The sequence below is a fragment of the Balaenoptera physalus genome, assembly GCF_965194825.1.
Source record: "Balaenoptera physalus genome assembly, chromosome: 1".
NCBI classification, from domain to species: Eukaryota; Metazoa; Chordata; class Mammalia; order Artiodactyla; family Balaenopteridae; genus Balaenoptera; species Balaenoptera physalus.
This window is the reverse complement of record NC_138882.1, coordinates 129,680,701-129,707,564: the sequence shown is the minus strand read 5'-3', so window position 1 is coordinate 129,707,564 and position 26,864 is coordinate 129,680,701. Positions and strand designations below refer to the sequence as shown.

The following is a 26,864-nucleotide window of genomic DNA, read 5'->3' as shown; positions in this document are numbered from 1 at the left end:
TGATTGCAAAACTGGAGGCAACAGTGGCAGGAGGGGTGCATGATGGCAGCCAAAAGCAGGGAGGAAAGAGTCTTCCATGTGCCTGTAGAATGACCTAAGACATTCACGAGATTCCATTAAGCATGCGCTTTATAACTTCAGGAAGGTACAAATGACACTTAATTTTCTGAGAGTTTGCTTTGCAGTGAAAAATTCAAAAGACTGAAATTAACTTAGGTAAATTGATATTTTACCTCATGATTTCAGGAATTTAACAGTGAATACACCTCTTGATGCTGATATATCTACTGTGGGTCCAATAAATTACAAAAACACATCTTCCCACCTTTTGGAGCCCCATCTTTGTTTATTCTCTTTTCTTTGGCATGCCATATATGGCCACCGCTGTGCTATGATTTGTTATTTATAAAAAATACAGAGCACATTTCAATCCTGATAGATGAAATCAGAATTTTGGCTGAGCTATGTGTCAACTGACTAAAAAAATGATTTTAAAATTTGATTCTATCTCAACTATAAGATAATTAAGAGCTGGGGATCTAATGCACAGTATGGTGACTATAATTAACAATACCGTATTATATACCTGAAAAATTTTGAGAGAATAAGTCTTAAATGTTATCAATACACACACACATATGTGTGCACACACACACAAATTGTAATAGCATGAAGGGATGGAAATGTTAGCTAACCTTATTGTGGTGATCGTTTTGCAGTGGGTACATGTACCTAATCATTACGTTGTATACCTTAAACTTTCATATGTTATGTGTCATTAATATCTCAGTAAAGCTGGGGGAAAACCTGATTCTGGAGGTAAATGGATACAAGGGGTACATGTGAGGTTTACCAAATTTTGCATGGTGATTTTGGTTGTATCTCTGACATGTGGTATATCCTTAGATATATCAGTAAGTACCTCTGTTACATCATCAGTGAGAAAACATTGGTAAACTGTTTAAAATTCCTTGGAGGAAAAATGTTAGCAATTTCTTCCTTAGGAACAGCCTGCATTCCAAAAATTATTCAACTAAGTTGGACAAATTGAGTGCCTAATGTGTGCCAGACATAGTTATTAAGATGGGATACATTTATATACACACAATGGAAAATTATTCAACCCATAAAAAAGAATGAAATTTTGCCGTTTGCAACAACATGGATAGACCTGGAGGGTATTAAGCTTAGTGAAGTAACTGAGACACAGAAAGACAAATACTGTATGTTATCATTTATATGTGGAATCTAAAAAATAAAACAAATGAGTGTATCTAAAAGAACAGACGCAAACTTACAGATATGGAAAACAAATGAGTGGTTACTAGCGGGGAGAGGGAAGAGGGGAGGAGCAAGACAGGGGTATGAGATTAAGAGATACAAACTACTGTGTATAAAATACATAAGCAACAAGGATGGATTGTACAGCACGGGAAATACAGCCATTATTTTGTACTAAGTTTAAATGGAGTATAATCTATAAAATATTGAATCACCATGCTGTACACCTGAAATTAATGTAATATTGTAAATCAACTATACTAATCAATTATGCTTTAATTAAATAAATAAACAAACTTTTCAAAAAAAGTCAGGATTCCTTTGCTTACCAGCATTCCTTCACTGCCAAGCTTCCAGTCAGTTTGCAAGTCAGCTATTTATAAGTTGGGACATATTTTCCTAAAGAGACAAATTTTAAAACAGTGGTTAGATTCTCAGGCCAATCCTCAAAAGCTAATTTAATTCATAATAAAGTGGAACTCAACTTCTAAGAGAATCCTCAAACCTAACAAGAATTTACAGCAGTGATTTTCAACCCTGGCTACACACTTCGCATTATAATCACCCAGGAAACCTTTTTTTTTTTTTTTAATTTTTATTAAGTACGAATACCCAGACTCTACTCCCAGGACAATAAAATCAGAATCCATTATCAGTAGCAGTGGTGGTAAATGGAGCTTGGGAAAAGGTGCAGAGGATGGAAACAATGCCTCTAGGGAGGGTGGGATCAGGGCTGTGGCTGGGAAGTGGAGCCAGGGCTCTGGGTGTAAAGAGTGGAATCCGAGTACTGCATAGGAAGAAAGGATGCCCCTGGGAGAAGGAATAGGATTGTGGAATCACAATCATCACATCAGAGATTTGGGCCTCTGATGACAGTAAAGAGTTTTTCCAGAGTGGAAAAATGGTGGAAGGGTCTAGAATATTCAGCCTAGGAGCACAAGGATTGTGGCTGCAAAGATGGGGAGGGAGCTGGTCGGCATCACTCACCAGTTCCCTTTAACCGGTTCATAAGGAAGGAAGGCAGCTTCCTTCAACCTACTTTCTTATTTTGGGGTGAAGCTTTCACAAAGTTTCATGCCTCATATTTCCCCTCTACAAAAAAACAACTATGTATTTCTTTTCATCCTCTTGGCGTGATTATGGACACTTAAGGCTAAGCAGAGGAGGAATGAAGGGAAGCCAATCCGTGGGCTCCAAAAACAGGAGCAATTCTGTTCATATGCTGCTGCTGTTCAACAGCCTTCAGAGTTCAGTAGCTCTTCTCATAACTACTTTGCAGCCCCTTTATTCAGAAACATGGGCATAAACTGTTATCACCAGCTGGTGAAAGCAGATATGCAAGGCGGAGGATCTTCTCAACTGTTTTCCTGTGTCCTTCTCATTTTTATAGCTAGGCGTGGAGATTTCTGACATTTTGTGACTGTTGCAATGTAGGAAAATCTGTGGCGATAACAACATTCTCACGTTTCAGTCAGATGCTCTCAGATAAGAGGAATTTTCTAAGTTCTATTCTGCATTTCTCCTGGCATCTTCTAAGATATATTGCTTTTGCTCTGTGTTCTAGTTCCCACTTTATGAAATTTTGTCTACTCTGGATCAACAATATTACTGGGCTTAATGTATATACAAAACAGAAACTGACTCACAGACATAGAAAACAAATTTTTAATTACCAAAGGGGAGAGGGAAGGGGGGAGGGGCAAATTAGGGGTAAGGGATTAATAGATACAAACTACTGTATATAAAATAAATAAGCAACAATGATATACTCTATTGCACAGGGGATTATATCCATTATCTTGTAATCACCTTGTAATAATCATTGTATAATGGAATATATATAATTTGCAAAAATACTGAATCACTATGCTGTACACCTGAAACTAACACAATATTGTGTATCAACTATACTTCAATAAGAAAAATAATTACTGGGCTAGAAGAATTCCAGAGTCACATGAAAGTTATCTCTTGTGATTGGAAGAATGGAATTATTGCCGTTACCTTTTCTCTGATCAGAAAGATCGCCTTTAGATAAAAGGACCTAGTACAGGAGAAGTTTTGGTATGGGGAGGGTGTGCACAGAAGGACTTCGCAGGTACAGATTTACTGTAAGCAACAAACACACAGGTCCTTTCCCCAGATTGCCAGCCAACCTGTGTATCGAGGCTATGGGAAGACATACCTCCATGAAAGAAATTCTTTGCTTCACTAGGCAAGGAATCTAGCTCAACTGGAAAATCTGGATAGCTGTCAAACCCTATCCCATCTCAAGAACAGAGAGAACAATGGATTTCTTAGGACTAAAATTCCTGGGCAGAATTAAATTGGAATAACGTTCTACCTTAGTGGACAATCAGCTTGTTTAATAGGTGAGACTCCATTAGCTTTGACTGTTTCAAGGAAGATTTCATCACTAAGTCACCTGAATTCGGGTGTTCTGGAGCAGACAGATGCCCCTCTTAGGAATCCGCTGGTACTGGCGTAGAAGAACTAGATAAGTGTCTGTTTGACACATTGATGATAGCCTATAATTTGGCAAAGGTATTGTGTATAAGGTAGTCAATGAATCTCAGCCTATTGGAAAAATGACAAATAAAACCTCCTTCTCTAAGTTGGAGACTAAAATTCTCAGTCCCTGAAGACCCATATGTCAGTTGTTACTTCTGACCTTTTCTAATTGAATTATCCTTCTAATTGAATTATTATCCTTCTAATTGAATTATCTTTAGTGAGCCAAATAAAAACAACTTTAATAGACGGGGATGATGGGGGTACAGCTTAGCTTTTCCTATTGAAAATAAATATTCCCCTCAAAATAATTTATTTCAGGATTTATTGAGCCATGTAACTCAGAATAACGATAATAGATTCAGATAGGCAGGAAGTGGCAGCAAAATTGGTCTTTCTTAATCAGAAGAAGGTCAGTGCTGCTTTGTATTTTTTAAATTTCAGTTTTATGTGTAGCTGGTTGCTTGGCTCTGGACGAATCTGGTTTAATGATGATCCCAGTGATACTGGAGACCTTAGCATCAAGCTTGGATACCCAATTCTCCTTCAACGGGGTGAAACCACCTCAAGTCTCTGTCTTAAATCCTTGTTAAATCCTGCTTAATCTTTTTCAGTTGTTTAAAAATTATTTTTTAAATTCTGAAACTATGTGTGGTGACAAATGATAACTAGACATTGTGGTGATCACTTCAAAATATACACATACAAATGTCAAGCATTATGTTGTACATCTGAAACTAATATAATGCTGTATGTCAACAAGGGTTCAGAAAGCATTTTTGTCAGAACCAAGTTTGAGTCTGATTCTGTGCTAGAACTATTTCTAAAGGAAAAGCTTGGTTTAACTCAATTTCCAGTTAAGTCAAAAAGCTAAGGGAAAGTGAGTCCTTTCTTTTCTCTTCTAAAAGCTTAAAGTAGCAGGAAAAAGTCTTTTTATCTATTTAGATATTCTCCTACCTGATTACAATCTTTCCTTTTTTTTTTCTCCTTAGTCTTAAGGAAAGTATATGCAGAGGGAATTGCTGATAAGAGAACTAGGAGAGAAAGCCAAAACCTTCCTTTAATTACCTTTATCAGGTTAGCAGGGAACAGGCACCTATGCCTTACGTGGAGGCAGGTGATTAGCATTCAGAATACTGAAGACCACATCAATTTAGGAAGGGCATGATTTCAAGATAAGTTGAAGGGTAAGTTAGAAAGAAGCAACTTATTTAAGCTTAAGTATAGAACTTGGATCAGATCAGATAGTGATTGTTCATAAGAATTAAGGATTCAGTAGAAGCAAAGCCCCTAATTATACCTAGAGTATTAAATAGACTCATTATGTTAGAAAGGATCTTGGAGGTCAACCAAGCCAACTTCAAATCTTTGGTTGCAAGGAACAGATGCTTCCTTCAGCTGACACAAGCCGAAGAGGAGAATTTATTAAAAGGTTGCAGAACCTAAGGGCTGAAAGGAAGTCATGCCTGGGGAATGAAGTAAATCTAGGAACTTGATCTTTATTTTCAGGACTTACCCCTTCCTCCCTCCGTCCCTCCCTCCCTCTTTCCCTTTGTCCTTTCCTCCTTTCGTTTCTTTTTTTTTAAATTAGAGTATAGTTGCTTTACAATGTCGTGTTAGTTTCTGTTGTACAGCAAAGTGAATCAGCCACACGTATACGTATATCCCCTCTTCCTTGGATTTCCTTCTCATTTAGGTTACCACAGTACATTAAGTAGAGCTCCCTGTGCTAAACAGTCTGTTCTCATTAGCTATCTATTTTATACATAGCAGTGTATATATAGAAACTGTCATACAGAGTGAAGTCAGAAAGAGAAAAACAAATATCGTATATTAACACGTATATGTGGAATCTAGAAAAATGGTATAGATGAACTTACTTGCAAAGCAGAAATAGAGACAGACGTAGAGTACAAACATGCGGATATCAAGGGGGGAAGGGGGGTGGGATGGATTGGGAGATTGGGATTGACATATATACCCTTTATTTCTTTTTAAAGTTGATGTACATATCTACATCAGTGGCCTAAAGCTATTGTTTGAACATGACCATGGCTGAAATTCTAAAAAGTGTTTTGAATGGTAAGGCTATAAACACAAATCTATAAAGTGGTGATAATAACTCTGTGCCAAAAATACAGCTAGACATTTATAATCTCTCTAACATGGATTATGTTACTATAACTACAATTACAGAACTTTAATGATGAAAGACCTTAAGCCTACCTAGGTCAATCCTCTTATTCTGCTACCAAAAAAAAAAAGAAAATGTGGCCCTAGAAGAAGCAACATGTTCAAGATTGCCTAGAGAGTTAACAGTAGAACCAGAAGCATTGAGGTCTTTTGATGACTGCTCTATCAGACATGTGATACCTCCTCAGGCAATACTGAGAATGATGGTAACCAAGAAAGAACTTAGTCAAGAACCTGAGTTCTCTGATATGACTGTCTTTGGGCAAGTACTTTATATCTCCCCAAACCTTCATTTGTATAGTGGGGATATTAATACTCCCTATAGGATGGGGTTGTTGTGAGAATTAAATAAAATGACCTATGTACAGCTCTTGGTACAATGCCTAGTACATATAAAGGCTCCATAAATAATAGCAGTTATTATTTATCAAAAAAAAGTTTACTTAGCTTTTTGCTGCATATCAAATAACCCTAAAACTCAGTGGCTTACAAGAACATTTAGTTACTATTCACAGGTCTGTGATGAGCTGTAGCTCTGCTAGGTTTAGCTGAACTTGGCTCTAGTTTTGGGCTTGTATCTGCGTCACGGGACCCAGGCTGAAGGCGCACCCTCTACCTGGGATGTGTTGTTCTCATGATGGAGAGAAGACGTGTAAGAAATGGGAACCATGTGACACTTCTTAAAATCTCCACTGAGAACTGTCTCAATGTTCACTTCTACTTATGGTCCATGGGTCAAAGTAAGTAATTTGGCCAAGCCTAAAGTCGTAAGGCAGGAAAGTTACTGACACATGAGCAAGCCACGTTCAAGGAGGGGACGATCAATACAATCTATCACAGGAAAGTTGACAGAAAATCTATTGTTGTTGAGACAAGGGCCTCTATGGTAGCTTGAATGGTCTGAAACTAGAACCCACACAGACTCTCCATAATACCTCACGTCCTCAACATTCTGGGCCATTTAGGAAAACCGGAGATCCAGGGAAGGCAACAGTTACTCAGAGTGGAGACTAGGTGTTAGTGTACATAGTGAAATCCCTTCTCCCAGAAGCTTCACTGGGTAAAGGAGATGTTACTATGGAAGTCATTTAGCTCAGCATTTCTAGACCAGAAAGGTATTTCAAAGGGTTCATGTCCTTAAAGCAGCAGTGCTATCCATTTTCATTTCCAATTAAAAAAAACAAAACAAAACAAAACAAGCAAACTCAGTAAATGAAATGTTTTTGTAAAAACTGTTTCCCTTTTAAGTGGAACAGGTTGTGAGCCTTCAGGTGTGTATTGAGGAAGTCTGCTTGGAGACTACTTGGAGATTAGATGAGTTTGCTCCTGCCTTGTAACTCAGTTTATAACCCAGATGAACACCACTGGGTACCTCCAATAGCCTCACACATTTTTAAATTGTTTTTATTCTTAGTCATATATTGTTAGCACTTTTCTCAGTTCTGAATTAATGAAGAATTTAACGAGGAAGAAAAAATATAATTCTGCCAATTTTCCCCTAGATACTTTTCTCCAGATCCATAAATTTCCTTCAGCTGCAAAAACTAGCTATACAGAACATCAAGATATCTCTAATATTTCAAAACATAATGTAAGGGAAAAAAATAGGTCAGTGTTACTTATGCATCCCGTCTCTAACCAATAATTTATTATGGAAATTAAGCACTGATGATACTTTGAGGTTTCTTCCAGATTAGAGAACAGACCAGAACTGCCCTGTATGCCTGTTACTCTCATACCTCGAGTGCAACCTCACAGCCCATTCCCTCTGCCTGAAAGGCTCTCCTCCTTCTCCTTTTCCTGCCTGGTGTTCTTCCTTAGCCTTAATCTGCAGCTCAGCTCTCAACTCCTACCTTCCCCAATTCCCTCCAGCGGTGTCTGTTGCTCTTCCCTCAGTACTCTCATAGTACTCACAGGGGGATTACCCCCTGATAACCCTAATTTTGAAAATAGTCATCGAGTCTGTCTCCCTGCCTTGACCCTGATTTGACATCAGGGGCAACTTGGTCTTTCCAGTGCCTGGCGCAGTGCCTCACACCTACAGTGCACTCAACGAATCTTTCTTGAAAGGACGAGGGAATCAAAGCTTTATAAGATTAGAATCAAAGCTTCATAAGAATCAAAGCTTTATAAGATTAGAAACAGGAGAAGTCATGGGGAGAGCATTTCAGGAAGAAGGAACATGTACACAAGTCAAGAGAAAAAAAGACAGAGGCTGACACATACAAGATGTGCTAAGGAGTCATAAATGGACCCATGTGACTAGACATGGGAGTTCAGGAAGAGAAGTCCTGGAAAATACAGTGGGAGGTCAGGTTTGTCAGGGGAGGGCCCTGAGAAATACCCATTGCCTTAGTCTGCTTGGGCTGCTGTAACAAGATACTATATACTGGGTGGCTTAAACAACAGAAATTCGTTTTCAGATAGTTTTGGAAGCTGGTGGTCCAAGATCAAGATGCCAACATGGTCAGTTTCTGGTGAGAACTCTCCTTCTGGCTTGTAGCCTTCTAGCTATGTCCTCATATAGCATGAAAGGAGAGAGCTCTGGTGTCTCTTTCTCTTCACATAAGGGCAGTAATCCCATCAGTAGGGCCCTACCTTCATGACTAATTACCTCCCAAAGGCCCCATCTCGATACACCATCACAATGGGGGGTTAGGGCTTAAACATATGAATTTGGAGGGGATACAATTCAGCCAATACTGAATGGTTATGGAACCAGTCCTGCCTTAATGAAGTTGCCCAAAGAGATCTCCACTATCCATCCTTGCCATTCCTGAGGTTCCACTGTTCATTTAAGAAATTGAATGAAATCCCAGAAATCAACTTTTCCAGTTGAGAGGGCTTTAAAGCCCAAGGGTAAGAGCAAAATAATCTTTTAATTTCTGAGGTGAATGAAAAAAGTAATCTTTGTGAGTGGTATCTGCTATTTCTACAGCAGTCATAAATCATATCTTTGGGAGCTATACCATTTTACTTTTAAATGTACATTTTGAAAAGAACACAGTCATTTCGTATTATGCTCCTTTTGTACAATTTCATTGCATTCATCACTAGTCATAGAGTCCTGTTGATTCTACGGCAAGAAAATTTTTTGTTATATTTACAGTCCAAGCACCTACTGATTAGCACAGGCATTTTGCATTAGCGGATTGGGATGGTAGTACAGTCCTCTAAGATTTATGGCTTTCTCCATTTACCCGTGGTCCATTTTTCATTATTTTCCAGGCCTAGATTCCTTTCATTTGGTGCATTCTCTTAGGAATCATCCACAGTATGATGTTTTTATCCATTTGAAAAGTTTATGTCCATTTGCAAATGATTCAAGCCAAGATGGGGAGTTCTGCCGCCTGATTTGCAGAAAGTTGTTGCTGCCTAAAGATTTGCTGGGCATGTCCCATTGACAGATAGTACAAATATACAGTGTTAATACAATGGGCAAACTCCAGCGTATTACCATGGCTCCCGACTGTCGAATGACATACAAAAATATATGACTTGAGGACAGCTGAAATTGCTTCCACACTTTGAGCTCTGCTTTCATTAGACTGGTTCACAATATTAGATTGAATCCCAAGGTGCTACTGATAATCACCAGCTGTTTTTCTTGGCCAGTCTCTTTGTTTAAATGTATTCTTTCATTATCCATGTGCTTTTGAAAAAAAATGGGGGAAGAATGTTTTTAATTGAATAATCTGTATTCTGTCAGGTATTCCGTCTCCCTAGGAAGGTATATGGAAACTTACTTTCTATTTTTATTTATCCTGCCAGTGTAGTATATTGATGAGAGAACTGAGATCCAATAGTGTTAAAACAGGACATGAAATGTTGATTAATTCTTTTATAAAATTTTCTTTTTGCTCCTGAGTACAGCAGATTTCAGAAACTGCTTCCAATATTGTGCTGTCCAATAAACCTCCATTGTTGGGAGGGTCTGGATCTTCTCTGGGCTTTAATAAATGATTATTATGTTTTTGAAATTTTCGCTTGGAATGCCCCAGGCCTTGTTTGCATTGGCTCATGGAAGAAATGAATTAGAAACAGTAGGACCAAAGGCCCCCAAAGGAACCATTCCATGAAGAAGAGGCAGGCACAGAGATGGAGGCAACTGGACTCCTCATCCTTGTTCCTTGACACTTGTTTCCCTTCCTCATTGTACATCCCCCATTGTAGGCTATGACCTGCCCTTTGAGTTCAGGCCAAGTGAACTTGCTGATTCCTAGGGCTGTGTTGAAAGGTAAGATAATAATTCAGTATTGACCAAACCTGAATGGCTTCAGATAGACTTGTCAAGAAGGAGAAGGAAGTAAGATGCTTGGCTGGTGAGGAAAGCCAGTGGGACAGTGAGAAGCCAGAGTCGGAACTGTAGATGAGGAGAGCCTGGAGAGCCTGGATTTGGGGTCAGAGACATCCCCCTGGCAAACCCCCCTGAGCCAAAGACTATACACCAGGGAGTCAAGAAATCTACTGCCCTCTTTGGGCTCAGGGGAGCTTGGAACAGAGAGGAATCTGGTGACATGTGAAAGAGAACTTATTACACAGGACATACCCCACAACAGAGAACTGTCTCATTTAAAATAGGCCGAGATTAAAAAATCGTAATATAGAGAAAGTGTTATTATTTTGCCCATCAAAGTATAAGCTTCTTGAGTTCAGAACCCAAGTCATTGAGCTAGTGGTGCTCAATAATTAAAGCATCCTGTGAATAGATAATAAGTTCAATGTAATTCAGTTTTCTTTTGAAAAGTAACCATTTCTGTTTCCTCAGTTCCTCCCCTGAAATTATCCCACAGGGAAATGTCACTCACTAGAAAGTTTCAGCTTGCCAGGCAATAGGAAAAAAAATGCTTCCTAATATGTTTCCAGAAAGGAGAAGGTGAGGCAGCCTGCTCAGAGGCAAGCGTGCAGGTGAATGAAGGATGCTGACAGCCACAAATAGTGAGACTGGTAAAAATAAGGCCAGCGTGACAGACAACGAATCCCGGTGGCCACGTGATGGCCTTTAGACATCAAGGAACAGGGGTAAACATCAAGGGGCATGGTAGCTTATATTTTATTGGTAATCAACTAGATGAAAGATCATATTTTAAATGATATGCCTTCAAGCATGTGCTACATCAAGGTGTTGACAACATCATTTTCCCAAGAGATGAGCAAGTAAATTTAAGTAGTTTCCAAGTGGTAACTATCTTGATTACCAAGAAGCAGTGGGATTCAAAGCTTGGCCGGTGGAAACAAATGATTGATAGCTTCCTTTTAACACTCCTGCCTTTATTTTCCCCTGCATGGCTCATTATTCTGCTGCAGTAATTTAAGCTTTCCTATTGTACTGAATTAGGGGCTTAATTTCTCTTATCATCCCTATGGGAATCTTGATTGTTTATTTGTAGATGACAATAATTGTTTTTATCGATCCCCAAATGTGGAAGGTATAAAAAGTGCCATGGCTGATGGCCAGCTGGTACATAGTGTTGCGTGCATGAGTGACAAATTACAAGACAATATTTGGTCCCAGAGGAGACCCTTTTAGAATTTTGTAAGGCATCTGATGGTTATCACTAGGTCTCTCTAAGCTGAAAAGCATAAACAACTTCATGTACATCAGTTCAAGTCTTTTTGTTATTGTTTTTATTGAACCTTCAAAGGTCTACTAGGGTATATAATTTATACTTCCTCCTTTCTAGTACACCCACACAGCAGGAGAGTTTAGAAATGGTGCAGCTACAAGAATTCCCAGATACAGTGCCATCCAAGCCAGTGAGTTCCCTTAGGGACCCAGATCATCAGGGCATTTATTCAGAAGAATTCCTGTATTAACTCAGCAGCTGCCATCATTCCACTGCAAGTATCGTTATATGGACATTAGCTCTGAGTATTTTGAGAAGAAACCACTTTGCTAGCCCCAGCAAGTATTATCGGTAGGAAATCTCACATGATATCACATCCCAAATATATCAGAGGCACCAGGGAAAAAAATGCAACTGTCTAATTAAGTGCTGTTTGTAGGACAGGGCACTTGGGCAGTATGAACCTCCCAGTCTGAATCAAATGCAACACAGCTTGCTTGAAGAGCTTTTGAGCTAATTATTATGATGTCTATCCAGAAACGAAATAAATTAGGTTAGGCTTAAAAGTAATCAATATCAGAAATGTAAAAATTTCCTTATTAGGTGGTGAAATGGAAAGATCTTTGACCAGATATCTGCCAAACCTTGAAATTCCTGACCCTCTTTTCCTGTGGTAAAGAGAAGATAAATATGTAGAGAAATCACTTGGACAGTTGTACCCTATGGGGTTCTGTTCTGAAAGCTTGGCTGTTGAACTCTCAGACATGACTATCTGGGCTGGATCAGAGTGAGGCAGCAGAGCTTATTTTGCAGAGGAGGGGTCCATATGTCACACAAACGATCCCCCCTTTATTCCGGGGCTCTAATATTATTTTGGTCCTTGACAGCAACTCCGTGGAGGGACTGGCTCCTGGAAAAACGCATAAAAAGAAAAACAATTTGCCCTAATTTCAATTTTTTTCTCACTCAAATTAAGCTTTACCCTCAATGCTATGGCTGTGCCTTTGGTCTTAGCCATTCCAGCACCTTCCATGAGCAATCGTGTGAAAGAGGAAAACATGGAGCTTCTCCCTCCAAAATTTAGTGACTGTAGCCACTACCATTGCCAGGTAAAACTGTATACCCTTTCTATATACACCCCAGGCATTTAGTGGCCTGCCCATCACACAAGTGTGCATTAAATGTGACCTGATCAATTAATATGCTTGTTAATTACCCATCCAACACACATGGAACATGGAACTGCGAAATGGCTAAAGAATAAAACAGATTGACCACTGAAGGTGATGACTGCAGAATCATTTGATTTTAAAATTAGAAGAAACCTTAGATAGGACTAGTTGAACTATCTCACTTTAGAGACAAGGAAACAAAGATGACCCAAAGAGGCCAAATAAGTTGTCCAAAGCTTGACATTTGAGTAGTGGCACAGCTGGAATGGGAAACCAGACATCCTCACTTCTGTTCTGTACTGCACTTGGTACTGACTCTGAAACTCCACTTTGTTACACTGATTGTGACTAATTGTGTTAACATGTGTGCCTCCCTCCACTAGACCATGTGCTCTTTAAGAAAATATCCCATATTCATCACCAGCTCCTAGCAGAGTCAGTGGCATATAATAGGATCACAATGAATGTTTGTTGAAAAAAATGAATAAATGGGTGAATATGTGAGACCTGTCTTTTCTCATCATGTGCAAATAGATGCTGTAATTTTTAGTGATCTCTACTAGTGCTTGGTCAGCCTAGTAATGAAGAAGGATAGAGAGGATTGGAAGGTAGAAAAAGTAGAAGGAAAAGGCAAGAAGAGGGGGAAAAATACAATTCAGCAGGAATAATAACTGGAAAAAATCAGTACATAGATAAAAGTTCTAGTTTCGATTTGGGAGCTTTTAGTCAAGACCCTGTTCTTCTGATCTCTCCCAATTTTCAAATGACTTTTTAAGCAGATGGTGCTTTAAGCAGTTCCCATCCTTGCTGCTCCTCCTCAGACCCCAGAACGCAGGATTGACTGCAGGTTCCATTCTATTCTAAGCCAAGTTGCTCTTTTGTGTCTTCGCCTCCCTGTGGTATGTCTTCCCACCCATTTGGCACCTGCTCCTAACCCATGCTGCTGCTAGTGTTCCTACCACAGAGGAAAGTGCGTGTAACTTAATGTGATCCTGTTTCTGGAATGTTTTCCATTTAGAAGACACACCAGGAGATACAAAGGAAGTCAATTTACATAGCGGCATTTCAGACTCAGTGACAAATAGGCAGAGGGGTTGGATATAAATGCTCTGGGTCTGTTTCTCCTTCCAAATCAACCAAAGTCGATGAAAATAAAGGTTAAAAATCCAGTATCAACCCCCACTGTGAGTCTGAAATGCTTGCCTGTTTTAAGTGATTTGACACCACGTGGTGCCTGTTTAAAAAAAAGGAATCAAAGGATTCAGGGTCCTAATTGTAGCACACTGATGGCTTGGTCCTGGAGAACTGCAGCAAGGATATTGGACATCAGTGGGAACAGCTACTGGCTGGAGTGCTGTACCAGTGGTGAAGTGTTGGTTTGGAGGAGAAGAGCCGGCCATGTTCTAGTTTACCAAGACATCTAGATGGAAGATAGGAAACGTAGTCTTTTTAAGACGGTGGTGCTACACAGTTGCCAAACAACCTGGGTGACCCAGATGCCCCTACGGGGAAAGTTTTAAGCTGATAGGCAGTCATCTGTTTTGGATGGATTGTGTTGTCTTGGCTAAAGACAAATATGGAGATCAAATATTCCCTTGAACCAGTTGGAACTTGACAGAATCCTCCAATCAGCACTTATCTAATTACTCTCCCCCTTCAGTTACTGTACTTCCCGCCTCTTCCTTAAACATACCAAGCATACCTCCTCATATTTGTGGGACACTCTTCTCTCATATGGTCTGTTGAGCAAGGGGCATCTGTCGCTTATCACCAGGAGTAGAAGTCCAAACAATTCTGCCCACCGTATCTTGGTATTGGAGTCACAAAAGAAAACACAACACAGTCAAGCACTGGATGGAAAAATGCTAGCCTCACACAGAGAAGAGATAGAGGAAGGTCAGCTCTAATAGTGGGCATCTGTCCCCCACAGCCAGCAGGTCCCTCCCAGCAGCTGACACAAGCTCTTGGCCTGCATGCAACCCTCCTGTGCCGCAGAACAAAAGACCCCATCCCCTTTTTAAAGGAGATGGATATAGCAGTGAGGTTAGCCATGTGCCATATGACACTTAAGCAAACGTGTACACCTTGAGTGTGAAACAGAGAAAGATATTCACACACAAGGTGATAAGTCCAGCACAGGCTGTGAGAACTCCTTGGTAAGGAAGTGTTCCGGGCCCAAGGCCCATTCTTATGTGACCAAGAGTGGGTTGAAAGGCTACCCACGTGAGGCTACCTTTCCAGTATGGCTTACACAGTTTCTTCCCATTCACCCTCTCCCACCCCCTTTTTTCCCAGATCTTTGCTTCTGTTATCAAAAAGGCCTTCCCTGATCAACCTTTATAATACAGTCACCTCCAGATCCAATCCTCTGGCCTGCAGGAAGACAAAAGCCTTGGTTTTTGTGATAATTACTGCATCCACGGCATCTACAACAGTGAGGGGCACAGAGTAGGTGTGGTGTTCAGTAACAGCATATTAAAGAGATTGCTATGATAGGTCTTACAAAGGAAAAGTCTCGTCTCATGATGCCTGGAAAACAGTGAAGGAAAACTTTTCAGATGCTTTCACAGACCAAGTCATTCACCTGCACTGCATCCAATTTTCACTTAGCAAACCTCAGAGAAAGTGACATGTCCAGGTAAGTAAGATAACACCATTATCACTCAGCTCCCATCAGGGCTCCAAGCAACTTTAGAAAACCTGTCCTCTGATCTACAGTACTAATTTGTGTCTTACGGGAAATCAAATAAATAATTTTTCACCTAAAGAGAGCAGGGTTATTTGACTCCAGATATTCACCATTTGGCTTCTCTTCCAGACAACGTAGCTTCTAGGCTTAAGGTACTAAGAGTGAGAGCATGCCTATAAATTATTCAGAGATAATTTGAAATAAGTGTGTATCTTTGACAGATTGTCAAGCTTCCTTATGTTTTTTCCTGATAACAAGGGCTATGTTTTTGATAAAATGTTGCCCGTTTCTCATCACACTTTGCTGTTGCTCTGTGTATGTCTTCTGTGTTGTTTTGTTTTGTTTGTCGTTGTTTGTTTTTGTTCCGCCTACAGAGTCCAGTCTGGCTCTTATCTCAGCACGGGGTGGTTTACCTTCATTCTGGCCATGGATGCCTGTTATGGCATTCACGTCTACGGGATGATAAATGACACCTATTGCAAGTAAGATCACAGGAAATTATTTTTATGCATCTCCAATTCTGATATGTTGTCAAAATATCACAATTCATTTTAATATCATAAATCTGAGAAACAGATAAAGCAACAATTATTTCCCAGCATTCTTTGCTGACATGACATTTTATTGTCAGTGCATCAAGTTGTGACTTTTAGGGATGATAAAAAAGAAAGATATTTACCACAGTCTAATGTCAAATGTCAGAAGGAACATTTTTCCCTTAGTCTGAGGCATAACAGGGACTTGTGGCTTGGAAATACAGAACAAGTTCAGTGGTTATTTAATTTGCAAAGCAGGTTTGTCATTTCTGCTGCTCTAATGGTTGATAGATGGCTATCTACTCAATGGTTGTATTTGACCTTGAAGGACAAAATGTCCTGAAGCCTCAGAGAAGCTGATACCTTAATGAGAATTCCTGGAAATTATATTTCACTACTAAGTGAGTAATCTGCCAGATCCTTATTTAAAATGGGTATGTTTATCCACAGTATATTCCTGCTGGTGGGATAGTTTCTAAGTAGATAATAAAACAAACGTTCCATGCTTCATGAAGGTAATTAAATATATTTCCCTACCAACAATTGGCACAATATAATTCAGAGTGTTTTAATCATATTGTCAAAATGGTAACTAAGCCACAATCTTCATAATCAAATATTTCTACCCTAACTATAAGCATAATGGAGCACAGATGAACCAAATATCTTACTCTGAAAAATCACTAAGCTTCTTCAAGCTCTGCAAGAGCAAGCAGGTTATCCAAAGTTTGTTTCCATTATACACCATTTCCTCCTTCAAAGGATAGCTATATTTTTGCATGTAATTGGTGTGATATATAAATTTTATTTGATTTATTAAAGCGCTAAGGATCTGGTATGTCTTCCTAAAAGCTTTTGTGTATAATAGCTTTTAACTGAGTTCATGGACAAGAATCATGCGTGGGTTTGCAAGTAAATGCATTTACTGGGCGCATAATGGAGTCTTGTAAATGAATACTTCATTCTTCATCTCAGTCTTTCTCTCCTTTTCTTTATTTCTTTTCTAGGACAGAAGGATATAGGAAAGTCCCCTACCATTACTATGAACAAGGAAGAGACGAATGTGATGAATATTTTCTTCATGAACACGCCCCATATGGGGGGCATAGGTTTATCACCGAAAAGAAAGTGTTTGCTAAATGGGCCAAGAAACACAGGATAATATTTACACACCCGAACTGGACAGTGTCTTGATGTTGGCTTTTCTGACCTTGCCACACCACTTGACATGATCATGATGCTGCAACTGTGATGCTAATGATGCTGATGCTGGTGAAGATAAAAACAGCAACAGTGATGATCAAGTTTCTGCACATTCTCAGATATGGACGGTGATTCCGCCAGTAATTCGAACTTGGGATTTTGTGGAGGGTAGTTGTGCTCATTACGTTCTTTCTGAAGGTTCAACATTTCATACTGCACTTTATAATCTAACTGGAATTGAAATAAAGGCCAGTAACATGACAAGAGTGACCTAAGAAATGGGAAGATTATCCTTCAAGATAGTTGCCCAGGATTCTTGGACAGTGAGTAACTTCCACAAGCCCTGGGATTTGGTCTCATGAGGCAAGGTTATTGACTCTGCTGTCTGTTGAACCTGAGCAGCTCCACCATCTTGAAGAATGGTTGATTGTCAAACACTGACCCAAGAAATGCTTTCTGGGTACAAGGGTCTTGCCACAGTAACTAGTTGGCCTGTGGGCAGGAAAGGAATCTCTTCCTGACTTACCATCTTCCTACAGTACCTCCTACAGCTAAAGCCTCAGGCCATTTCCTAATTCACCAGGAAGATATGGACATCCTACCCACCAGGATCACTTGACTATCTCAAACACTTCATTCAAAATGGGCTAACTAGCAAATCTTTTTGAATTTCTACTCTCGTCACTCCATTCTTACTACCCCCCAAAATATAACTAAACATATTACCAGAATGATCTGTATTAATGTTTAGTTATTTTTGGTTGAGTGCTAAATATTTCAGAAAGCTATTTAACAAGTAAGATACCAACACTGTAGTAACATAGACTGTGAAAACATTCTTAAAACATAACCAAAAGGGTTTACTAACTCTGCTTCAACATCCAACAACACAAAATTTTATGCTTTTTAAAATCATGAAACAGGGAAAGCAAAGCATATTTTTACATCAATTTGTATCCTACCATACTTCATAATATATATTTGTATATTCAAATTTCTATTTTATAGGCCCAAGATGTGTCTCTCCACACATTTCATTATCATTGCCAAGTGCCAACTGTTAGACATGGAGAGGAAATGATTCCTTGTATTTAATCTGACCAGAGCTTTTGCCTTCTTGGGGTTTATTTTCCCCAAACTGTATCAGTTGCTATACCATAATAACAACAATAATAATGACCTTAATGTCCAAAGTGCTTTGTCATGTAGAGTCCTTTCACATATGCTGTCCCATGTGATGCCCGTGACCACCCCATCAGGCTATTGCCTATGCATTCTGACATATTGACAGATGATCTCTAATTTGTTGATTGCTATGATATATTCCAGACTGCTCCCCTTGCTAATATTTGTATAGAATAGAGTTTATGTAGACTAGTAACCAATTGATTTCAGTGCCAAATACAATGTATTATATCAGGATTATGCAAAAAGTATCCCAAGGATGGCCCTGGCCATAAACTAGGAATCCTGTGAACAAAAGTACTTTTGATTTTTTTTTTCGTGGCTCTATTTAGGTGGGGAAAAGACGAGGTAGCAGAGAAACAGGAAGAAATAAAAGCAAAGAAATACAGTTTCTCGTCCCCATCTTAAGATTACTTTTTTCTCCATATATTCATTTCTCATTAAATATTAGAGGGTTGATTTGCTGAGAGAGTAGCTGAGAGACCAAAAACATCCTTACTAATGATTCAAAAGACAAAAGCTGGGCTTAACTTACAGCCTGTTTTGGAGGCTGGAAGTGATGGTGCATTTCACCTTGGGACCCCTTTCCAGGTCTCCACCAGTGCTAAGTCCCATGATAGGCTACCTTTAAAATGGTCCATCTTGGACAAAAGCCTCTTTCCTGCTCTTTTCTGCCATTTTAATACCTCAATATTCACATCCATAAAAATGACCAAGTGCCACTTCCATTGTTGGAACTATTATCGTTGTTATTCTTTTGTTGCTTCCTTATGTGATTTTCAGTTCTACGTTTGCTAGTTTTTGTGAGCTAATGATGGATAGAAATGCCCACTCAAAGAAAAATAAACAGATGAAAATGTCAAAATTGTAATACAGACTGTTTTTCCCCCCTGTTGTGATACAGAAGTTCCACTTTTAAATAAAAAGGAAGCTTGGTTATCAGAGTGTTTCAGGGAATGACATAATGTAATTTATTTAGTTTCCTGGTAAATGGAGGACCAACCCTATTTGTTTTAGCCCTTACTAATGAGTAACTTTGGAAAACATCCTTGCTCTCCTACTTCACTGTTGCGCTCTCTGATGGAGACTTTTGCAGAGCCCTGCATCCCTCACTCTATGACGGTAGGTGTGTGTAGAATAGGCAGTGTTTCCTTTGGAGTGGTAAGGGGGGCCTCCCCTTCCCTCCCTCCCCTTTTTTTCCTTAACTAAACCCCAACTCTACACTTTTTATTGTTGTCTCTTATCTCTTTTTTTCTAAAATTGGGAAACAAAAACCAGATTATTCTTAACATGGAGACCTAATTGAATGACTCCCAGTGTCATCATCGTTTTGATAGAATCACATGACTTATTTTTCTCTGCATTCTTAATGTTCTCTGGTTCCATTTCCTGTTCTTCTTTACCCTCAGCTTCCTAATGTGGAAATATAAAGTCTAATTTCTCCCATGTTGAGAAATTTTCCATCTAAGATTTACTGATAAAGAAGAGAATGGTAAAGGAGCAATTCAAGGAGAGACCTTTGTAGTGCAAATTTCTGGTCCATTTTCTAGCAACTGAAAGAGATTTCATCCAGCACCTAAACATTGGAAAATTTAACTCATTCATCACTGATATGTATACATCCCAGAAGTTAAGTAATATCTGTGAAAAATAAAAATATTTCAATAGCATCCAAGGCTCTAGGCAAATGGACTATGGAAAATGGAAATTTTCTGAAATCAACATAAAAATATGCAAGCTAAAAATAATAAAGTAAGTAAACATTATTTTTAATTCTGCAGAATCCTTGATAAAAAGCAAGAAAATTTTAAAGGGGTTTTAAAATGAATGTTTGAATCCTTTCTAAGTTAGCCTAGTGATAAGTACTAATTATTTATATTGTTATGATGGTAATGTGAATTAGAAACCTCTTAGAATGTGTGATTTTACATTGTTATCAAACCTATCAAAGAAAAAACAATTTGGGAGGACATTTGTATGTATCCACATAGAGTCCCTGTGTGTGTGTGTGTGTGTGTGTGTGTGTGTGTGTGTGTGTGTGTGTGTGTGTGTATAAAGATATACATGCAATCCTATATTTCTCACTGATGTGTATAAATCACAGAAAATCTGTTTTAGACTTTATCTGAAATTTGTGGGGTTACATTTTGAATCCTGAATAAAAAAGAAAATCCAGATTAAATGTACTGATTGCTAAGAGTACATAAAGTCATATTCAGTGGCTGGCCAAAAGAATAAAGCTAGAGAAGCTGCTAAATCTAGAACTGAGGGCACAATTAGATGCCACAGTTGTCCCAAATCAGACCTGGAAGTATAGCAATCTGTATCGTAGCCTCTGCTGATTGCAGCTCAGCTAAAGTCACATCGAAAAACAGCGCGTCAAGCTCCATTTGCACTGATGTGAATGAACATCGGTCCCCCTATTCAAATAAGCCTGTCTTTACCGTAAGCAAACTCAGATTTGCATGATTTTTATTATATGGCTAGAGAACTGTGACCACTGTGGAAAAGAGAAAATTATATAAGGAGATTGCTCTTTGAGGATTTGGAATGAATCAGCTGATGTGGGAGCAAGAGTCTGAATTGGGGACTTTGCTGACCTTTCCAGAAGTATAAAGCCACTAGAAGAGAATCACTCATTACTTCCTTAGGAAAAAAACAACACTAAAGTACTTCACCTGATGCTGTTAATTGGATGTTAATTATAAGCTCAGTTTAATTTCAATAAGCAAGAAAATATAATCAGATGGCTCACCTTTTTTTTAAACAACATACCCATCTAGTGTTTAATGTGGCATGTCAGATGCAAAGAACAAACTCTGCTGTCCAGTGTCAGTTGTCTGCATGTCTTAGCACAATAAATGATTTATAGTCCCAGGGCCAAGAGGGAAAAATGCTTTTCCCTTAACTGTAGTTTTAAGAGGCAAGACCTCATCATTATAATAGTTTACATAGATCCCATGACTGAAGGAGCCAGTGCTAGCCTTTATAAATTGTCTTGACTTGTAAAACTGCAAGGGGCTTTAGAGACCAAACAACCCAACTCCTGCATCTTGGAGTTCAGGAAATTGACCGGTAGAGGTGAAGTGACTTGCCGGTGGCTATAAAACAGACGAATGGAAGTACTGAGACTTAAATTCTTATCTCATGTCTCCTTTTTAAATACTTTTTCCACTACGTTGTTCATTTTAGCACAGAATAGTAGCTGGAAAATGCATAAGTGACTCATTGGAAGAGTCTATTCCTGGAAACCAAGAGCTCCAATTAATGTTGATTCTACTCACGATCTGAGAAATTTCTATACTAAAGTATAGAAATATTTGCATAATTGAAGTAATATCTCAGTAATTGTTGATATGCTCTATCATCTATGTTTGTTGCTTATACTGGGCCATGTTCCATTATCATAAGATTCTAGGATTAGCTTAAAGTATGTAAAAGTCAGTTTCTTCTTTTGTTATTGAGGACGATGAAGCCACTGATAGTCCTAAGAGCTGCTGAGTATGGAGGTTGCCTGGTATAACTGGCAGGTGCTGTTGTTGAATTATCCCCAGAGCCTAACTGCCCTCATCCTGGAACCAATTCAGCTGCCTGGGTTAGTGAAATAATTCATCTGCACTGGTAGGTGAAATGTTACCTTTAGTATCGTGCTCATGTTTGTACTACACATGATTTTGAGCCCACATACTCTCTGGAAGGTAAATCAAATGCCCCACAAGACTCAATCACCATGAAGATTGAAAGGACTTTTTCTTTACAGCCCATTCATGTGATACTGTTAGAAGAGGAGAATTTTGAAATATATGCACGAGGTTCTGAAATGGCTCCTGTAGCTCAGAGTTAGCATATTGTCCTGTTGCTTGTTTTTGCTGAATCTTATAGAAACCACTAGAGTAAAATTCCATGTAAATTGCTAAGGCATCAAATCAGAACTGTCCTTGGGCATTGTAACATTGCAGAAAACGTCATTTTTTTTTAGTTCTCTACTTTTTTTTTTTCTTTTCAGAATAGGCACAATTTGTTTATGGAGTAAAAAGCTCTTCTTTCTCCACAGATACGTCTCCTTTTTTTCCTGCCTTGGAGACTTCAGAAAAATAGAAGTTTACTTTCATAAAAGTGAAGAACATCTTGACAAATAAAATAACCAACTGCTAAATTCATATATTTGCCTACATAGTGAGCAGTTTCTTCTAAGAAACTCCAAAGGGACCAAAAGCAGGGCATTTCATGGTTCCTTGTTACCTAACCTACAAAGCACTCATTTCCCTGTGTTTAACTTTGTTGTCATTGCTACTGAGTAAAACCCATTTCTATTACATACAGTATATTTTATGCTTCACTCATTTTTCCAAATTCACACAATTTTTGCTGTAGTCTTTCATTCACTTAAAAAACCTGTAATCTTCATCTATTTATAGAAGAAACTGTAAATGCACAGTTGTGAATTTGGTGAGGTTTTATTTTCCCCTGGCATCATATTGCTTTATTTATAGGCATCATGCCTTAGAATAAAGCTTACTAAGTGTCAATGGACTACTGGTATATTTCAGTTTGGTTTACTTTTACAACAAGATAAATGAGGAGAGGTGAACAAAGCCAGAGAGTATATGTCATTGAAGGGAAAAAAAAAAAAAGTTGGGCGGCAGTGGGCTGGGGAGAGAGAGAGATTCAATATATTCAATATCCAAGGCAGAAAGATGTCTAGGATTCTACTGAAGACAATGGCAAGAGAAAATGTTGGTCAGCCTCCAGAATTTGCGTTGTCTACATTAACTATCTGATGCTGAAGTAGATTTCCTATCTTGCTGTGTCAGATCTATTAGCAAAGTTGGGTTAGTACATAAGCTGCTTAAAATAGAGAGGTCTTCGTTCTTTTCTCCCTCCCTCTTTCATTACTTCCTTCCTTTCCTCCTTTCACTCCTCCCATTCTCCCTTATTTTCTTCTAGAAAACTCAGCACGCTTGCAGTTGAACATCAATATATGGATAGTTTCTCATTTTACAAATTAGCTTACAGTTCTCCACCAAACTCTGTAAGAGACCCCTATTTGGGTATGATCTTAAAATGAGAATCTTTCTGGTAATAAAGTAACTAACTAAAGAAGAAGAAGTATGTGAGTATGTCAGGTTTATTAAAGGGCTGTTATACCTCATTCAGTCCCCTCAAATACTCTATGAGGTATGTAATGTTACTATCACCATTTCACATATGAGAAAACTGAATCACAGAGAATTTAAGTAACTTGTTCAAGTTTGGCCAGCTAGGGATAGAATGAGGTTTTTTTTTTTTTTATATAAATTTGTTTTATTTATTTATTTTATTTTTGGCTTCAGTGGGTCTTCATTGCTGCGCTCGGGCTTTCTCTAGTTGCGGCGAGCGGGGGCTACTCTTCCTTGCGGTGTACAGGCTTCTCATTGCCATGGCTTCTCTTGTTGTGGAGCACGAGCTCTAGGCACGTGGGCTTCAGTAGTTGTGGCACATGGGCTTAGTTGCTCTGCGGCATGTGGGATCTTCCCTGACCAGGGCTCGAACCCGTGTCCCCTGCATTGGCAGGCAGATTCTTAACCACTGTGCCACCATGGAAGCCCTAGAACGAGGTTTTAAACCCAGGCAATTTAACCTAGAGTCAATACCTGGTTGCAATAGGCTAATAGATGTAACCAAAACCCCCCCAAATTTCAGTGGCTTAACAAAATAAGGTTTGTTTCTCTCTAAAACATGAGTCCCCTATAGATGCTCCTCTCTAACCAGCTTGTCTCCAAGGATGACTCAGAGACACAGGCTCCTTCCATCATGTGGCTTTGCCCACCACCGCATCCTTAGAGACCTCCCTATGTAGCCTGCTAATAGGGAAAGCATGGGGAACTTGTTTTTCAGGCAAGTCCAGAAGTGGTGTACATAATTCCACCCACATTCTACTGGCCAGGCTCAGTCATGTGACCTGGCAATGTTGTCTGTGTGCCCAAGAGGAAAACAAATAGGGCTTGCTGAACATTTAGCAGTCTCTGCCATAATATTCTTAGTCATGATGATATATAGCCTTAAAAAAAAAATCACTCAGTTTTGTACAGCTATATGGATGACTCATTTATGTTCATAATCCTTATCAAGAACACAGGAAAAAAAAATGCTCTACATGGATGTCAGTACCCACACCTCAAACAAAATAAACTAGGGAGCAAAATGCTGTTTTAGATCTTATTATGCCAAGAGAGGATATGATTTCCTTTACCAGAGAAATGTGAGATGAGAAACTAGTAAGTAAGAAACACTTCTAAGCATTTACCAACAGTAGAAGAAACATGACTTTGAATGTCTTAATGATCTGTGGTTAAAGTAATATAGACTGATCCTTGCCTCTGATCATCCCATCTTTTTTGGGTACCTATTTCCTTTGCAAAGATTAGCCTCCCTTTTCAATTTTCCCTTGGTCTTCAGGTCTATGCAGTGCTGCAATGATATTTTAAAGTAAAAAAAAAAAATGAAACTGCTAGTTCTCATATTTTAAAATGACAAAGATCTCTTTCATACCCTCCTCCCTTTCTCTGTTCACACTGGCATATGAACTTGTTCAAGGAAAAAGGTCCAAATAGGCCATAAGTGTTGTCCATCACCAAAACAGCACAGGGTGTATTCTCACGGAGAGAAGCCCCTCATACTCTCTCCCGACATTTCTCTTCCCTTCCCAATACTTTCTATTCTTTGATATTATTTTCTGTAAGATATCTAGAAATCCTTTACTCCTAACAGCAATTGTATTTCACATCCTAGAGTTCTTTCTCATTTAATAGGAAAGTGCTGTCTTGGGAAAAAATGCTTTGCATGTTAGCATATAAATTTTCTTAGTCTGTCTATTGAGACAGATTAGTTGAGACTAAAAACAAAATAATTAGAGAAGAGAACCTGCCAATGTTTACCTTCCTCCAGGTCAATGTGAAATTCCTTTTAAGGGCAAGAAACTATAGCTCCTGGTTGGTAAATGACAAAGGTTTCAATTTCTAACAGTTGTAACTGGTGATAAGAATATCTTAAGTTGCTTTGCAAGGATAAAATGAGGTTCTCACTATCCCTCATCCCATGGCTAAAATTCTTGAATAATACAAGTATACAGTGTATACCACTAGCATCTTACACCATGCACTGTTAAAGAGTTCTTAAATCTACCATTGGTAAAACTTTTCAAATATACTGTTTTCTATGCTTATGAAATCACTCAAAAATCTATATTATCTTCCAAAATTATTTTCATCCAAATGCCTGAACTTCCCCAGAAGTAAAACACCTACAATGAAATTAACTTAGAATGGTCTTCCATCTTCAGTGGCAGTTTTACTTCAAATTAAAATGGCTTGTCCAACATACCTTTTGGTGATGCTGGTTGTAATGGCTTTCATCTCTAGTAAAAAAGGTCATACTTTACAATCTTTGATGGATAAAAGGGCATTAATGTTGGATGAGGACATTATTACCATGCAAATGCATCTGTCGATCATGTAGAGCTGTGGGTGGTTGTTCAATATGAAACAATAGAAGAAGCAAAAAAAAAAAAAAAAGAAAGCATTCAACAGCCCAACATATGGGTTCAATGAAACCAAATGAAATTTGACAGGAACAAATGTAAAGACAGGAACTTTGGTTCAAAAAAGACAGGAGCATGACTTAACTGCAGTACTTGTGAAAAATATTTGGAGGTTTTAGAGCAATCTAATATGAGACGTAGCAATTTCAAAGATCACTATGACCTAAGATGCTAGGAGAATCTAAGAACAAGTAGGGAGGTTCAGGATTAATCAGACCACTTCTGGGAGTATTTTTATAACTTGTTTTTACTCGATTTCTGATTGGACAAGTAGTACATTTTTTTTAAAATTTATTTATTTATAGTTGTGTTGGGTCTTCGTTTCTGTGCGAGGGCTTCCTCTAGTTGCGGCGAGCGGGGGCCACTCTTCATTGCGGTGCGCGGGCCTCTGACTATCGCGGCCTTTCTTGTTGCGGAGCACAGGCTCCAGACGCGCAGGCTCAGTAGTTGTGGCTCACGGGCCCAGTTGCTCCACGGCATGTGGGAACTTCCCAGACCAGGGCTCGAACCCGTGTCCCCTGCATTGGCAGGCAGATTCTCAACCGCTGCGCCACCAGGGAAGCCCCAAGTAGTACATTTTCACCATCAAAAACATTGAGAAGACAGAAAGGTATGACACTCATTATCAAACTGCTTGGTATTTATCTGGTACTTTTCTATAGATAATAGTTAAATTACAAAAATATAAAATATGCTATTTTATAGCCTGTTTTGCTCCTTAATAAGAAATCACAAGCATTTTTCCAATGTCACTAAATTATCCTACAACATTTTCTATTGCTACATTGTGCCATAATCTATTTATCTATTCCTCCACTGTCATTTTTTTCTATATGATAAACAAGTTTGTTCATGAATTTTTGAACACTCCTCTGATTTTTTCTTTTATTGTTCCAGCATACAGTGGTGCCTGCTTCTATGCATCCTTGCCAAAAATTGGTGGTTTTT

At 38.8% G+C, this 26,864-nt stretch overlaps 1 protein-coding gene across 2 annotated transcripts in view; it reads left to right on the top strand.

The window, feature by feature from the left end:
• ST6GALNAC3 (ST6 N-acetylgalactosaminide alpha-2,6-sialyltransferase 3) overlaps positions 1-19,279 on the top strand; it is a 550,290-nt gene extending 531,011 nt beyond the window's left edge. For both annotated transcript variants that reach the window (XM_082420822.1, XM_082420823.1), the window contains 2 exons: positions 15,788-15,895; positions 16,957-19,279. In XM_082420822.1, coding sequence (XP_082276948.1) covers positions 15,788-15,895; positions 16,957-17,143 — 295 coding nt within the window. In that variant the 3' untranslated portion in view covers positions 17,144-19,279. The remainder of the gene's footprint in view (positions 1-15,787; positions 15,896-16,956) is intronic.
• Positions 19,280-26,864: the final 7,585 nt, after the last annotated feature.